This window comes from Balaenoptera borealis, assembly GCF_965194805.1.
Source record: "Balaenoptera borealis genome assembly, chromosome: 1".
Classification (NCBI taxonomy): domain Eukaryota; kingdom Metazoa; phylum Chordata; class Mammalia; order Artiodactyla; family Balaenopteridae; genus Balaenoptera; species Balaenoptera borealis.
The window spans coordinates 25,683,734-25,699,952 of record NC_138860.1 but is presented as its reverse complement, the minus strand read 5'-3'; the positions used below and the strand labels follow the sequence as shown (position 1 = coordinate 25,699,952).

The window sequence follows — 16,219 nt, the reverse complement described above, 5'->3', positions numbered from 1 at the left end:
TAATTTTAAAATGTGATGAATGCTAGGAAAGAAATAGAGTTAAGTAAGAAAGAGTAAACAAACAAAGCCAAGAAAGGGGAAGATCTATCTGAGGAGGTAATATTTGAGCTGAGAGATGAAAGATGAGAATGAGCCAAAGATGAAAAGAAAAACAAGCAATAAGTGCAAAGGCCCTGAGGCAGAAAGGGCTTGATGTGTTGGAGGAGCAGAAAGGAGACCAGTGAGGTTCAAACTGGGGTGAGGAGAGAGTGGTGTGAGATGGGGTTGGAGAGAGAGCATGTGGTAGATCACACAGGGCCTTCAAGACCGTGGCAGGGAGCTTGGGTTTTATTCTAAGAACACTGAGAAGTTGGTGAGTATTTTGCAGCCCGAGCGTATCATGATCTGATAAGTTCAGAGAAGACTACACTGTTCAGGCAGGAGAAGATGATGGTTTGCACTGAAGTGGTGGCACAGGAGGCCGGAGAAAAGGCAGACTGGATGAAGAAGTGAGGGAAAGGAGGAGGCCTAGATTTTTGCCTTGAGCAGTTTGCCAAGATGATAAGTCCTGGGAATGAGAACAGGCTTGGAGTGAGTGGGGAGTCAAGGCTCTGTTTTGGACACTTTCATGTTGAGATGTCTGTGAGTCATGCAAGCAGAGATATCAAGAAGGCAGCTGAATCGGGGTATCAAGGGACAGCAAGAAGACAGAGGAGCTGAGGGTTGTTAGCACAGATGGCACTTAGAGCCACCGAGAATGATGAGAGCAGAGTGGGGAAAGCATCCACCTAGAGAAGAGTCCCAAGGTCCAAGCTCTGGGGCTCTCCGAATTTCAAGATGGGTTAGATGAGGAGGAGCCAGGAAAGGGAATGTGGAAGAAGTGGCCTAGAAGAAAACCAGGAGAACATACGGTCCCAAGAGTAAAATATTTCAAAAAGGAGAGAGGGCTCAACCGTGTAAGATGTTGCTGAGACCTTGGTAAGATGGGTGCAGACAAGTGCTGGATGTGGAACGTAGAGGGATCAGGGTCAAGGCACGAGTGGGACAGAAGCCAGACTGGAGATGAGAAAATGGAAACAACTTCCTAGTTTTCTATAAAAGGGAACAAAAAGAAATATGGCAGTAGCTCGAGGGAGATGTGGGTCTAAGTAGGACTTTGTTTGTTTTTATGGTGGGAGATAGTGGAGCATGTTTGAATGTGATAGAATGACCCATGGAGAGCATTTAGTGATGCAGGAGGGTGGGGGGAGGGGGCTCTTCAGAGACAAATGCTTGAGAAGCTGAGAGGGATGGAATCCAGAGGACAGATGGAGAAAATGGGCAAACATATTATGTTCGCCCACCAAGAGAAAGATAAAAATAAACCCTGTGGTATTGAACTGGAATTGGAGGTATAACTAACTTACGGTTTTACAGAGTAGGTGAAGCTATAATATGTGTGTGGGAACCATGTATCTATATAGCAGTTTGCACACGTAGTCCCAGATCTTGATTTATAAATGTCCTTCTCCACCAAAAGGAATCAGGATCCTTGGAGAAATGACTGACACCAGAGCTGGGACTGAGAGCCCACGAAACAAACCTGGAACATTTTTTGATGCCAGAAAGTAGGCTAGTGTTTAAAGAATGAGGAGGAATGTCAGGAAGACACAGAATCCAGCTTGAAGGGGCTCCCACTGGCCAAATCCAGGACGATTTGCACATCAAAATGAATTATGAAAGCAACAGATCATAACTTATGGAGTAAAACAGGACTCTATGAGTTCACAGTGACATAAATAAATGAATAAACAAATAAATAGGAGAGAAAACATTTCTTAGAGTAACATTGTTTCAAATAAAGGTAGAAGAAATGGTGGAGCTAGAAATTCACCATTTGACAAAAATCATACTAATCATCCAATGATCAAAGGCTGATAAAATTAGTGGATGAAAGTGTGATGAGGTATGGGATATCTACATATCAAAGTCTCTCCCCATAAAATATTTATTAATTAAAAAGATAGGATTAGTCATTTTACCGTGGAGAAACCTGACAGACACCCCCTTAACCAAGGGATCACAAAAAATGGACAACCTGACACCATGTGCCTTCTGATGTGAGGCACAGAGGCTACAACCTCACTTTGCTGGCATTCCTGCCAAAAATGTATCACCCCAATCCCATCAGGAGGAAACATCATAAAAGCCCAAACAAAGGAACATTATACAAAATGATTGGCCTTTACTCTTCAAAAATGTCAAGGTCATGAAAGACAAAAACAGACCTGGTAAATTGTTCCAGATTTAAAGAGACCAAAGAGACACGACAACTAAACGGGGTCCTGGATTGGACCCTGGATCCAAAAAATATTTTTTTATGAAAGAAATTATTGAACCAATTAGTTAAATATGAGCAAAATTCATAGATTAAATAATAGTATTATATTGATCTTAATTTTCTGATATTGATCATTATACTGTAGTTTTGCAAGAGAATAATGTTCTTTTCTTTAGGAAGTATACAATGTAGTATTTAAGGGTAAAGGAGCATCATGTCTGCAACTTACTCTGAAATGGTTCAGGAAAAAAATTATATATATATGTGTACATATATATATACACACACATATACATATATAATAAAGCAAATGTAGTAAAATATTTAAACAGGAAATCTGAGCAGAGTGTGTTTGAGAGTTCAGTGCACTACTCTTGAAACTTTTGTGTACCTTTCAAGAAATGTCAGAGTTAAGAATAACCCACAAAATGCTTGCCCACCTTGGCAAGGGGCTCCAGAGAACTGGGGCTAAAGGCGTCTGAGCTCGGAGACAAGCTGGCTGACTCTTGGCCAAGATGCTTTGGGAAGTGTGCCCATGAGAGGGCCACATGGTGACCACAGAAGAAAAGGTTTCAGGGGCAAAAGGGAGAGCTGTCAAGAAGTCTTACAAAGCATGGAAATGGGGCCAAAGGATGACTTCCCTTTCCTAGCAGAGCCCGTGTAAGGAGCTTCTGGTCCCCCAGGGGGCTGCACAGGGGGCAGGGGGTACCCTCAATACTGACTACTGATTAGGGCCAGACTCTGAGCCGTTAGATGTTAATTTACAGAAGACTAAATTTAGAAGACTGGCACTCTGAAATGAATTTTTGTCCAGGAGAAGATTATCGCCCTGAAGGCACGAATTAGCTCTGCCGGACCCAGCAATCCCATTTCAGCATCCTCCTATCCCAGTGTTGCATCCACTCTCTACTCCTCTAAACAAATCTTCGACGTGTGCTCACTCTGTATGAAAATCATACCTTAACTTTCTAAACATTGTATTTTGACACAATAAAAGATTATTTTCTTAAGGAAAGCAGGAGAGCACACAGTGAAAGCAGCTGCTTTCACATCCACCCATGGAAAATGCCAGCAGTCAGGTCCAGGCTGCTCACCGAGCTTGTCCACACTCACTCCCTCCGAAGCCGCTCTCTCCAGCTGGAAAAAGTCATAATCAAATCTGCTCAAGTCCTCACTGCCTCGCTCTGAAGGAAACCCGATGTAGAGGTAGGCGCTGTTGGATCCCAAAATAATTCGGTCCTAGGGAGGAGAGAGTGGGCTCAGAGGGAAGAGGCCAGAGGAAGTGAGGTCAGCCTGCTCCTCTGTGTAAATCCTGAGACCCTGTGAATCCCCCAAACAGGGAAGAGACCCATAAACGAGGAGGGAAGAGGGGACCTCTTGCTTTTTCGTGCTTTCACTGACTCCTTCCTTTATTCCACACTCTCCACCAGGCGCTGAGAGTCGGTGGGGACCAGGCAGACCCACCCCCCGCCTCCGGGACTTGATGAACTAACGATGTAACCACAGCGATGTAATCACAGCGCGTTCGGGATGCTGGGAGGAAAAGGGCGGGCTTTCCGCGGAGTGAATGGGGCCTAATTTACACTGGGGATTAGAGAAGACCTCTTGGAAGGTGCACTATTTAAGGTGACACTTCAAGTGTGTTAAGTTTCGGAGAGGCTGAGAAGGCCGCTGCCCACCGGAGCCTGGCACGTTTTGAGCATCCAAGGGGTCGTGTGAGCGAGGGAAGCCCAGGCAGAGCAGTGAGGCCAGAGAGGCAGGAGATGGGCCGGCTCCCTCGGGTGTCCTAAAAGGGAGGTCATCGAAGGATTTCCGAGAAAGGGGTGGCCTGCTGCAGTGTGCTTGTCTAAAAGGCTCTCTGTGGCTACAGGCGGAAAAGGGACTGGAGAGGGGTCTGGAGCCCCTGTGCTGCTGGGACTCGGGCCGGGGTGGTGGCAGGAGACGGGGAGAGCCCGGTGTTGGCAAGGTGCTGGCAGTCCCTCTTCATGGCCGGTTTTAAAAATCTAAAATGTCATACAAGGCTTAGAGCTGGAAGGATTTTGGCGATCACCTAGTTCACCCCTCTGCTTTATAGGCGAGGTCCAAGGAGGTGAAGTGACTTCCCCAGGACACACGGGGAGTTAATCTCAGGTCTCCTGAGCCCACAGCTGTGACCTTGTCATCACTGTGACACGGTAGCAGAGGGACATGAGGGCCTTAGCTCCCAGCACTGCCCACCTCCCTCCAGCTCTCTCGGACAAACTTAGGAAACCCTGTGGCTCCACAGGAGAGTTTACCAAATGCTGCAGCTTTGTCTTGGTCGTGATGGGCACCCCGTTAACGATGACCTTGCATTTGCCGTGTGGAGTCACCGTCACCTTACCATCCGAATTTGTGAAGGAAGCGTGTTTATCTGAAATTCTAAAAGGATAAGACTGTGTCTAAGAGACCAAATAAATTACAATTTTAGTGAACAGTTTAGATCGTTCTTTCTCATTTGCACAATCAGATAAGCCCTACAGCTGCCAAGGAAGCCCTGTGGGGCTCCTGTGTGCTGGCTCAGTGGGTGGAGATGGAGAGGTGGGTGCGAGGGACCCTGCCTCCAGCGGGGAGATGACAAAGCTATCATTTCTTAGTAGAACCACCCCTCATCCACCCCCATACTAGAGCCCCGAGAAGTGTGAGGAGCCAGGAGACCCAGGGTCAAGCTAGAGCCTGCAGGGATGCACAGGCCGGTAGGACTGAGAGGAGGGGAAATGGAAAGAAAGGTGTTTCAGAAGAGACACTTGGGAAGGTGACTTAATAATGCGCCCACATATTGCTGAGAAGTTTAGGTCTGGTTCTTGGTCTTTATCTATACAAATCCAGACCTGAGATGTTACAGGATTTGGGGTCAGTATCAGAGGTGTCAGATTGGCTGCCCAACAGACGTCATCTCTGTGCCCTGAATGACCGGCTTCCTGGCTGTTCTAGAATGTTCCTGGACTCCTTGGCTGTCATGGAATGTTCGGGAAGTCAAGACACACAACAACCACCCGGAGCCCTTGTTGGCCTGGGGCTCAGGGGTCCTGTGGGAAGGTTTGACCCTCAGCTCATCTGGAGTTCAGCCTTTCCAGACCTGTGTGTTAGACTAGGGTTGCTGCAAGAAGTGGTCTGGAAAGGGAGATGAGGGGGTCCCCAGGAAGAATCAGGGCAAAGGGCCTGGAGGCCAGCGGTCAGGATGAGTTAGTGCCCACTGGTCCCCCGCCTCCCCTCTCCACCCCCCTCCCAGCCACCAACACACACACACACACACACACACACACACACACACACACACACACACACACACACAGGCCCCGGGCGGGCTCAGGAGGGCTGAGGTATGTCGGGGGGACTGGTCAGTAAGGTCCCTCTTTGTAGGGGCTGACTGAGTCTATTGTCTGGAAATCTGTGGGCAGTCAGGACACAGTGGTCCTGGGAGAGGGAGAGAAACCCTGGAGCCGCAGCCTCCCCAGGAGAGAGGCCCCACTGTGAGTTTACGAACCCGCCTTGGGGTTCCACAGGGGCTCCTGCGGGGATCCTGTGGGGTCCTCAGGGAGGGGATCAGCTCAAAGTCTGGGCTTTGCCTTAGTCTGGTTGGTGAGGGCTCTGGGCACAGTGATCCGAGGATGTTTTGCTCTTGGTGGTGGGACCACAAAAGGCATGGGCCACCCGTAGGGGGCCTGTCCTCCTAACTCTCTTCACTTCCTGCCCGATCTACTCATGTCCATTTGTGGAGAATTATTCCCTTTCTCCCAAGCTCAGAGCCAAGGAAACAAAGTGAGCGCGGCACAAGGGATTTCGGTGACAGAAGAAAACCCTCTGAAGGTGATTTTCCATAAGCGTTAGAGTGGGTCCTGAGGAAGGTCTGGTCATATCTTGTCCTTGGTTGTCCGGCAGGGTCTGTGGCCTGGCCTGACGACAACTAGATGAATTCTGAGGGTCTCCTCTGGATGCAGTGGTCGCAATTCTCTAATGCTGGACAGAGGTGCTGGGTCACGTCAACTTACCCCAAACCTTGAAGAGTGATGGCATTTGAAGCTGCCTGACCAGCATCACACGAACCTGAAAAGAATTAAGGTAAGTTGTTTTCAAATTTTTGCAGGATTTGACATTAGTAAGTTAACATGTTTGATGTTTGGGAAGTGCCATTTCCTCTCCAATTAGATCATGTGAAGGGATTTTTTCACTGCGATTTTCAATCATGATGGTACATGGACATCACCTTGCCTTGAGGATAACTGTTCTACTTTCTACCTTTTTTGTGATGTTCCTAACTTTTTGTTTGTTTGTTTAGGAAAATATTTTTTATTTAAGAATGTGTCATTTATGTGTCATTTAATGGATTTATTATTGTTATTTTAAATGAATTTTTATTAATTTTTATTGGAGTGTAGTTGATTTACAATGTTGTGTTAGTTTCAGATGTACAGCAAAGCGAATCAGTTATACATATAAGTATATCCACTCTTTTTTAGATTCTTTTCCCATATAGGTCATTACAGAGTATTGCGTAGAGTTCCCTGTGCTATACAGCAGGTTCTTATTAGTTATCTATTTTATATATAGTAGTGAGTATATGTCAACCCCAATGTCTCAATTTCCTAACTCTTTTAAAGTTCTACCTTCTTCATGGGAATTCTGGAAGAAGAAACTGTTGCATCTGGGCCTTAGGAGACCCACTGAAGCCTGGCCACAGGGAAGGCCCTGGTCTGTGAAGCTCTGTTTCTGTCCAGTGACTGAGTCCAAGGACAGTGCTGGGACCATCACACCAGCCTCCTGGGGCTGCCCCCTCATCCAGCCCCCACTGCCGCCCTGCATGAGCCTCTCCTGTCCTGAGTGTGCACAGGGCTAGGGTGGGAAAGCCAGATGGGACTAAATACTGGTGCCATTTTCCAGTGGAGGAATGCATCAACAAAATGTGGTACACGCATACAATAGAATATTGTTCAGCCTTAAAAAGGGAGGAAATCCTGACACAGGCTTCAACATGGATGAGCCTGGAAGACATGCTAAGTGAAGTAAGCCGGACACAAAAGGACAAATACTGTAAGATTGCACTTATACAAAGTACCTGGAATAGTCAAATTCATAGAGACAGGAGGTAGAATGGTGGTTGCCAGGGGCTGGGGGAGGGGCTAATGAGGAATTATTGCATAAAGGGGACAGAGTTTCAGTTTGGGAAGACAGAATCAATCTGCAGATGAGTGCAGGTGAGAGTTGCACAATGATGCAAAGGCACTTAATGCCAATGAACTGTACACTCAAAGATGGTTAACATGGTGAATTTTCTGTTATGTGTATTTTACCACAAAAAAAAATCTAAAAGAAAAGAGGGGCAAGAAGCATGAGCATGATCAGGACGGGTCTAGAGGAGTGAGTACCAGCTTCAATGAAGTACTTGAGAACCCCCGTGAGCTGCGGGTCTTCATTGACGTTGAGAAGGTGCGGGAAGGTCTTCATCATCTGTTGCTCCTGGAGGAGAAACAGAAGAGGGTTTCCTCACCACACAGGGCAGCACAGCACAGACGGCAACGTTCCTTCCTCTCCACTGCTCCTCAGAGCCATTTGTCTGTGCATCCCGTCAACTCACCCCATAAAGCAAACCCAGAGGAGGAAAGTGTGACCAGGGGCTTTGCTGACAGGGCGGGTGCGATCCCGGCAGGTCAGCGGTCGGGGGCCTGCATTCACCCCGTCAGGACTGTTGCAAAGCACAGCCGATTTCCGACTCTGTTCACCATTCCCAGCTGCTCTTGCATGGTTCCCTGCACTTTGGTTTCTACCCCTGCCATTTCTTCAGGCCCCCGGCATCCCCAGCTGTCAGGAGGCCCCATTCTGGTGCCCCACCTGGGTAATTCTTCCCAGGTTCCACTAAACCACCTGCCCTACATCTCATTCCCCCAAGTCCTTTGGCGAGCTCATCACCCCTCAGGTGTCGATGGCAAAATGGGGCCTATTGCATTGCCCTCTCTTGGTTACCAAAATGCACTTCATTTTTTAATACAGGTATTGATTGGTATTGCGGTTATAGAGGTTTGATAGTCAAACAGAACTGGAATAAGCTATGCAGGCACAAGGAAAGCTTTTCAATCCTGAAGTTCTCATAAAGAGTAAAGAGGATGAGAGTCCTTCTGGTTCTAACTGACCATACAGAACAGAGTCCTAGGCTCTTCACTCTGGATCCTACTTGACCCCTGCAGCCAAGAGGCACAAACCCAGGTACCCCTTACACAGGATGGTACTTTCTTGGCCCTTCTGGCTGCTGGGTGCAGCCATATTACATCCACACCTCTAGAGTTCCTGGACCCTAACTTAACCTGACCCCCTGCTGCCACAGACCTCCACCCGACTCCACTCCTTCCACCTGAGGCTCACATCTGTTCTGGTGTCATGAGCCCTTTGGAATCTGGACTGGACCCCTCCCACCACTTCTAAAGTCCTCCAGGGCTGGCCCATGACTTTGGAGTTTGTCCAGAGCCTCGTGGCTTTGGGGAGGAAGGTCATGGGAGGCAGAGAGGACAACTCCCTGGCCCAGGTACGAAGTCCACACCCCAGCCCATTTATGATCTGGAATTGGAGGTGAATGCCAGATACGTGGTTCAGGGTCACAACTCATAGACCCCAGAAGACAATCATATTCCTCAGATCCTCCCCAAATTCTAATTATCCACAGCCTTGAATTCTATCCTCAGCCTCATGGCCTCTTTGCTTCCTTCCCTTTCATGCCCTGTCATTCTCTTCCCAACTCTGCCAATAATTTAATTAAAAGTCATACGTCACATATAACATGTCACATTCACATATTATACATAATACACCTCACCCCAATTGTCCACCTGGCATCAACCCAGGCATTGGCACATGTCTGGGTAAGGGGCAAGGCCACCCACCCCCCGCCAGGTTGTCAGCCTCGGCAGGTGGAGGTGGTGAGCTCACCTGGGCAATGGCCACGAAGTGCTGCTGCCATTCGCTCCGGGCCTGCTCCAGCTGGTGCGCCCAGCTCATCTGATCAGTGGGAGGCCTGAGCCAACAGGCTGGCAGCTCTGGAAGGAGGGAGATACTTTAAGCAACTTAAGGCCAATTTAAGGTCTGCAGTGTCAAAGGTGAGGCACAGAATGTCTCAGTCAAAACATGGCACTCTCAGCAGGAGTGGGAAATAGAACTGCACTGACTGCACTTGGCAAGTTCTATAAAGACTACGATCTTCACAGCAGCACTATTCACAATAGTCAAGACGTGGAAGCAACCGAAGTGTCCCTCCGCAGATGAATGGATAAAGAAGATGTGGTACATATATACAATGGAAGGTTAGCCAAAACAAAGAATGAAATCATGCCATTTGCAGCAACATGGATGGACCTAGAGATTATCATACTAAGTGAAGTAAGTCAGAGAAAGACAAATACCATACAATATCACTTATATGTGGAATCTAAAAAAATGGCACAAATGAGCTTATTTACAAAATAGAAACAGACTCACAGACATAGAAAACAAACTTATGGTTACCAAAGGGGATAGCTGGGAGGTGGGAGGGGGAAAAACTAGGAGTTTGGGATGAACATATACACACTACTATATATAAAATAGATAAACAACAGGGACCTACTGCACAGCACAGGGAACTATACTCAGTGTCTTGTAATAACCTATATGGGAAAAAAATCTGAAAAATAATATATATATGTATGTGTAGGTGTATAATTGAATCACTTTGCTGTATATTTGAAACTAACACAGGGCTGCCCTGGTGGCGCAGTGGTTAAGAATCCGCCTGCCAATGCAGGGGACACGGGTTCAAGCCCTGGTCCGGGAAGATCCCACATGCCGTAGAGCAACTAAGCCCGTGTGCCACAACTACTGAGCCTGCGCTCTAGAGCCCGCGAGTCACAACAACTGAGCCTGTGCTCTAAAGCCCGCGAGTCACAACTACTGAGCCCACATGCCTAGAGCTCATGCTCTGCAACAAGAGATGCCACCCAGCGCACCACAACAAAGAGTAGCCCTCGCTTGCAGCAACTAGAGAAAGCCTGTGCGCAGCAACGAAGACCCAACACGGCCAAAAATAAATAAATAAATAAATTTTAAAAAAAGAAACTAACACAACATGGTAAATGAACTATACTTCAATAATTAAAAAAAAAAAGACTAGGATCACCTCTTAATTCATAGCAAACTAGAGCAAGGAGGTCCTTTGTAGGCGGAGCACTGAAGCTCAACAATTGTTTTTTTAATCATGTGGGCATGTGAGAGCATTTCAGGGTATTCCTGTAAAGTCAGGGGATTCAGGAAGAATCAAAGATTTATCTTACCTTGTTTTTCATGTGCTCCATGTCTGTGCTTATGAATAATGGGAATTAGATGCTATATTTAGGTATCTAATCCGCATGTCCGGATTTTAGAGGTACAGAGATTTGTGACAGAGCAGAGTCATGCCTGGACCAGACGTGGGCACAGCCTCTAATCTAGGAGGTGCTTTGTTGAGGCTGAAGCCTTAGTGAGTCAGGACTTGGGAACCCAGAGATATGCCAGGTGGTGCCAACTTGCCCTCGAGCGGAACATCCATGGGGGCAGCCAGGTGTGTGCATGTGGGAGCAAGTTGTGGTCGGGAAGTGTTGCCGCTGCCAGACGGAGAGCCCGTGTGGCACGAGGGAGCCCGGCCGGGCGAGGGGAACGGCTACCAAGGGCCGGACGATGACAGTGGGGCACACTCCACTGAGAGCACTGAGCGCAGGGCTTTCAGACCTTCTGGTCTGGCTGTTTTGATGCTGAACACTTTTACCAGTTCTACTTCAACAGTTTTATATTTTGCCCTTTCCATCCATACCATTCTAAATTGTTCACGGGCATAAAATTACACACACCTCATGCTGCCATGCTGAAATCTCAGGCCTTCACTCAAAGCAGTGGTCCTCAATAACTGCACAGTGGGCCGCCTTAAGGTGGGCGCTTTAAGAACCACTGCTGCCCCCGGGATGGATTAATTGGTCCAGGTGGCGCACAGTCACCAGGTGACTGTAACGTGCAGCCGGGGCTGAGCAGAGTCTTAGAAGAGGGTGCTGGGGCTAGTGCTTCTTAGCTCCAAACATCACTTAACTGCATGAGGCCATCAGCCGAATAAACGCCATACGGCCACCGTCCAAATCTGGTAAGGAAAAAGTAGTCCCGGTGGAAAGAATAACCTCAAAATAAAAATGGCAATTAAAAAAAATGAGATTAAAATGACCATTTAAAAAGGACAGGGCCATTATTTCTTATAACTGCTGTGAATCTACATTCAGGCCAAAATGTCCTGGACAAAGGCCCAGGGGTGCCCCAACCTGCCCTAGGGCTCCCCTAAGACTCTACCCAGGAGTTGGCCCCCAGGCCTGGGCCTGGCCACGGCCCCTCCCTTCCTCCCTCCCGCTCCCAGCCTCCTGGCTCCTGGCTTGGACCCGCGCTAACTCTTGACTCGGTTTACCTGCCATTCTGGAGTTTCCACGTCCAAGCAGCAGTTTGTTGTTCTCTGCCCTGGACTCTCTCATCAGGGTCGAGGTGTTGACCACGGCTTTGTTCCGGATCTTCTTAGCCCTGTGCAAAGGTGGACACACAACCAGGCCCTGGACCTTTTGCAATTGGAGCAGTACCACCAGATCACTGTCTGGAAACTGGACTCTGGTCTCAGAAGGTCAAAGTGGGAGCCTTTCATGCCCAAGTGATTCGAAACTCCACCATGTAAGGTTCCAGTAAACCATGAAGACCAGAAGGGACTCAGAGATATCCATGGTTCAAATAAACAGGAGCAGTTCAACCGAGGCCTGGAGCCTGCCCGCCACGTGTTCTGGGCCCTGAACACACTGCCCCAGCTGGGCTGACTTGGTTAATGAAAAACTCTCTTCAGTCACTGCTGCTGCTGCTGCTATAGGACCACAAACCCTGGAGGTTCCCAGTGACTCTCTGCCATGTGCTCCAGACCAGCAGTGGGCTTAGAGATTACCTAGTTCACTCCCAGCTAGTGTGGCATGGGGTGTACTTATGCTAAAACATGACTTCCTCTGTATCTGAAATTCAAATTTAACTGGGCGGCTTATATTTTTATTTGTTAAATCTGGCAACCTCACTCCTTTCACTGAGGAAGAGGGTTTCCAAGGCAAGCCCACAGTCGCACAGTCCACGGCAGATCTGGGCCTGGAGCCCAGGGCCCCTGGGGACCATTTTCTCCTTCCTCTGCATCACACAGTGTCTCACGTAAAAAGTGCTAGCAACAGATTTACATCTGATAAGCAGAGAGAAAATGAACATTCTAAATATTACTAAAGACAAAATTCAAGATCTGAGTGGTACAGATGCTGGAAGAAAATGTCTACTGGAGTAAGATGATACTGAGACCACACAGTGAAGAATGAGAATGCAAGTGTTTGTGACCAAAATGCAAGGGCCCCTCCCTGAGAAGAGGCCAAGGGAAGACCAGAAGGACAGGCGATTACTTGGGGGCATCATAGCAACTACCATTTTTGAGCTTCAGCCCCATGCCAAGCAGAACTTAGCCAGAAACGGTTCATGAACGATCTCAGGTGGTCTTCACCACACCCAGAGAGTGAGGTATCACCTCCTTCAGCATGTGAGGTCACCGAGGGCCAGCGAGGTTCAGGTCCCATAGCAGGCAGGGCCAGATTCTGACACACAGGCCCGTACCTATTAGAATAGGAACCAAGTCCATTTCACATGCCAGCTGCAGCTGCCTGGAACACAGGCTGAGAATTCCAAGCTCCTGAATGGAGCTGATGGGAACACTGCAGAGGTGAATTCTCAAATCTGCCACATGAATAGGATGCAGGGGTGGTGGCGGCACGCGGTTTCTACCGCTGGTTAGAGGCTCCTCCACAGCGTCCTGCAGGGGCTAATCGAGTGGGCTTGTTTCCCCGGCCAGTCCGAAGGGAGGGAACCAGCAGTGAGAGCCCCCCTCTACCCGCACAGGGAGGAGGTGCCTGTGACCTGCTGTGTGGGACCTGGAGAAATGAGAAGCAGCTCAGGGAAAGCTGCAGAGCCGGGACTGGTTCCCAACTTTGGGAGTGCCTCTGACGTGCTCATCTTTATTATTAGCACAAAAATGCCCTGCCTGTCACTATGCTCTACCTGTGTCCCATACGACAGAAGGGGAATCTGTGAATGGTCATGCTATGTGGCAGGAAAATGCAGGGGGACAGATAAGTAGCCACATCAGGATTGGGATCAGTGCTTCCTCCCATGGATTTCATCCCGCGGCTCCTCCCCCTTCCAGGGCTGGAGTGACAGAATGACAGGCTCAGGAGGGTCCTGAGCCCCCAGTTCTACCTCCTTTTATTTGTTTTATTTTCTCTCACTCTTCTCTCACAAATCCTTTTGTTCTTCCTTCTTCTGGACCCCTTCCCAAGACGCCAACCCATCGAGTATAAGGGTACTAGAAGAATTTGCCAGATTTAGAACCTAGAACCACTGTGGATAATAAATATTCATAAACGTACCTTTCAGCATATCTTAATGTTGATAAAGTTTCCTCATAGCAGATGTCAGCCGGACTTATGGCTGCTATCTGTAAAAAATAACCTTTTCAGATTTTGTTTTTCATATAAGGTTTTAGAGCTATTGTTGTCGATATTACACAACTAACAGTCATGGAACATCTTGTAATTTGTGGTACTGTTCAAACTTTACAACTCAGACAGAAAACTCGGGCTTAGAGAAGAATAATGTGCCAAGGTCACTCAGATAATAAATGGCAGAGCTGGGAACCGAACCAGCCCTGACTTGACACGTGTGCAGCTAACCTCTGTTCTACGTGTCCCTCAGCACTGAGTCCCCAGCAGATTTCCTCGGGGATTTAAATGACCGTTGAACACTGGCACTGCAGAGACCAATCAATAAATCATTACTGAGTAGCCACTTGTATGGTTTCAAGTCTGGCTATTGACTTCGGCTTAATTGTTCTAGAATTCAAATGAGAAAACAAACTTTTTGATGAGCTGGAGGTGGGCAGGGTCACTGAGGGTGAACAGGGGGGAGTGTGATTGCCCAGGCAGCAGCTTGTAACTTATGGTCCTGGAGGTCAAGATTCAGAGCATAAGGGTCTGGTGAATAATCCTTTATCTTTGTCCAGCTTTGCAGCTTTTAAAGCTTATTCATTATATCATCCCATTTAATCACCACAGCAGTATTTCCAAGGCGATATTGTTATCTTCACTTTAGGAAGGAGGAAAAGGAGGTCACACGGTAAGTATGCTGAAACTGGGATTGGAGCCATGGAGACCCAGGAGCTTGGATGTTGGCTTTGTGGAACCTCTTTTTCATTCGCCTCCTGAGATGACCGGTGACCACTCCCCCAACCTCCCACCCACCACATACTTTTTGCTAAAGCGTCATAACACCTCAGCCAGGGCCTCGTCTTGCAGACCTGGAAGTCATCCTCTCTCCTGGGAGAACTTGCCCACATCTGCTCAGGCCTGTTAGATTTGATTTTGTAGTTTAACGTTCAGAGGAGTCTTATGGACCTTCTTTTAGTCCGGGCTCTTGGGGGATGGCCCAGTGAGGCCCACAGGTACTGACAACCAGAAAGACTTTAAACAAAATGTTTGAAAAGAGTTAGGCAAGAATAAATGATAAAGACAGATCCAGCAGCAAGCGTTTCTCTCCTAGTCAGGACGACAGACTGGAGGCCAGTACGAGGCTGGAAGCAGAGCTTGCCCAGTTCTGTTCCTTCCCTAATCTGAAGCTTGAGAGCGGAGCACCCTGACTTAACACACTGCACACGGTACCACTTGGCAAACTTTCAATAATAGAGTCTGGAGTCTTTTGCTGAGATGACACGATTTGGCTACTCTCCAGGTTAAACACCTGCCCTGTGTCTAAAACAGTCAAAAATTGATTTCCAGTCTTGCCATGGAATGACTGCTGATTTATAATAACATGACATTGTTAGTGTTAGTTTTAAAACTATATTCATTTCTTCCTGATAATAAAAGTAATATATATTTCTGTAGAGAACCTGAAAACTACAGAAAAGAGTAAATTAAAAAATCAAAATTAGCAATATAGAAACTTCATTTGAACATCGCCATGGAAAGAGCTCCAGGAGTCATGAGATCATAGGTCAGAACGTGCTATATCAATGCAGAGTGCTGTGTTTAGTGGTCCACAGAGAATAACTTTAATAATAATAATAACAACAGCAATAATGACAGCTACATGAGTCTAAACAGTCTAAAATGTGGTAAGAAAATCACTTTACCAAAGTAGTTCTGCTGTTCCCACCCAGAGCTGACTGGAGCAGTTTGGTCAGAACAGAGTCTCTGTAGGGAATGTGCAAGACTTTCTTCCCCATGGCTGCATCAGCCAGAGCACTGCATGAAAAGAAAATATAAAACAACAAAATTTTTTACATGTATCAAGAAGAAATCTGCTTCCCTGTGGATAAGTCAGAAACACCCCTCAAATTCCCTTGTCGACCCCATATACCAGAGACATGACTCTAAGGAATATCCAATAGTTGAGACACCTTCTGTACAAAGATGCTAAAGTTAAGACAGCAGCACAGGCTGCTGGTTCCATCTCCAAGGTCAGCACTGGGGAAATCATAACAGAGAGGGAAGCCCAGATCTGAGGCACTAACACACTAAATCTTTGGAGGAAAACCCAGAGCCTGCAGGCTATTGTAAATTTATGTATAGGGAAGGGTTGTGATCTGAGGAAGAGGGTGGCAGGCTAGCAGGGTGAAGATAAGAATGGGGAGTGGGTTTAAGTCCTTTCCTTGCCTTTCTCTCATACTGCCTTAGGAAGATCCCATAGCGTTAGGACCCCGTAGTACTACAGCATCAGAGTAACAGTGAATAAGAGAAATAACAGCTCAGTTCCTGCCCTGCTCAGGGCACTATAGAGAAAGTAGTGTTGTCACTGAAGAAAGTGGGG

General features: G+C 47.5%; 1 protein-coding gene across 2 annotated transcripts in view; it reads right to left on the bottom strand.

Annotated features, from left to right (window-relative positions):
* LOC309605045 (kinesin-like protein KIF28P) overlaps positions 1-16,219 on the bottom strand; it is a 70,283-nt gene that overhangs the window by 23,672 nt on the left and 30,392 nt on the right. For both annotated transcript variants that reach the window (XM_082340336.1, XM_082340335.1), the window contains exons 7-14: positions 15,543-15,654; positions 13,783-13,850; positions 11,760-11,869; positions 9,236-9,342; positions 7,684-7,774; positions 6,310-6,364; positions 4,576-4,699; positions 3,394-3,538 (exon numbers count right to left, since the gene is read on the bottom strand). In XM_082340336.1, the coding sequence (XP_082196462.1) occupies positions 3,394-3,538; positions 4,576-4,699; positions 6,310-6,364; positions 7,684-7,774; positions 9,236-9,342; positions 11,760-11,869; positions 13,783-13,850; positions 15,543-15,654 (812 nt within the window). The remainder of the gene's footprint in view (positions 1-3,393; positions 3,539-4,575; positions 4,700-6,309; positions 6,365-7,683; positions 7,775-9,235; positions 9,343-11,759; positions 11,870-13,782; positions 13,851-15,542; positions 15,655-16,219) is intronic.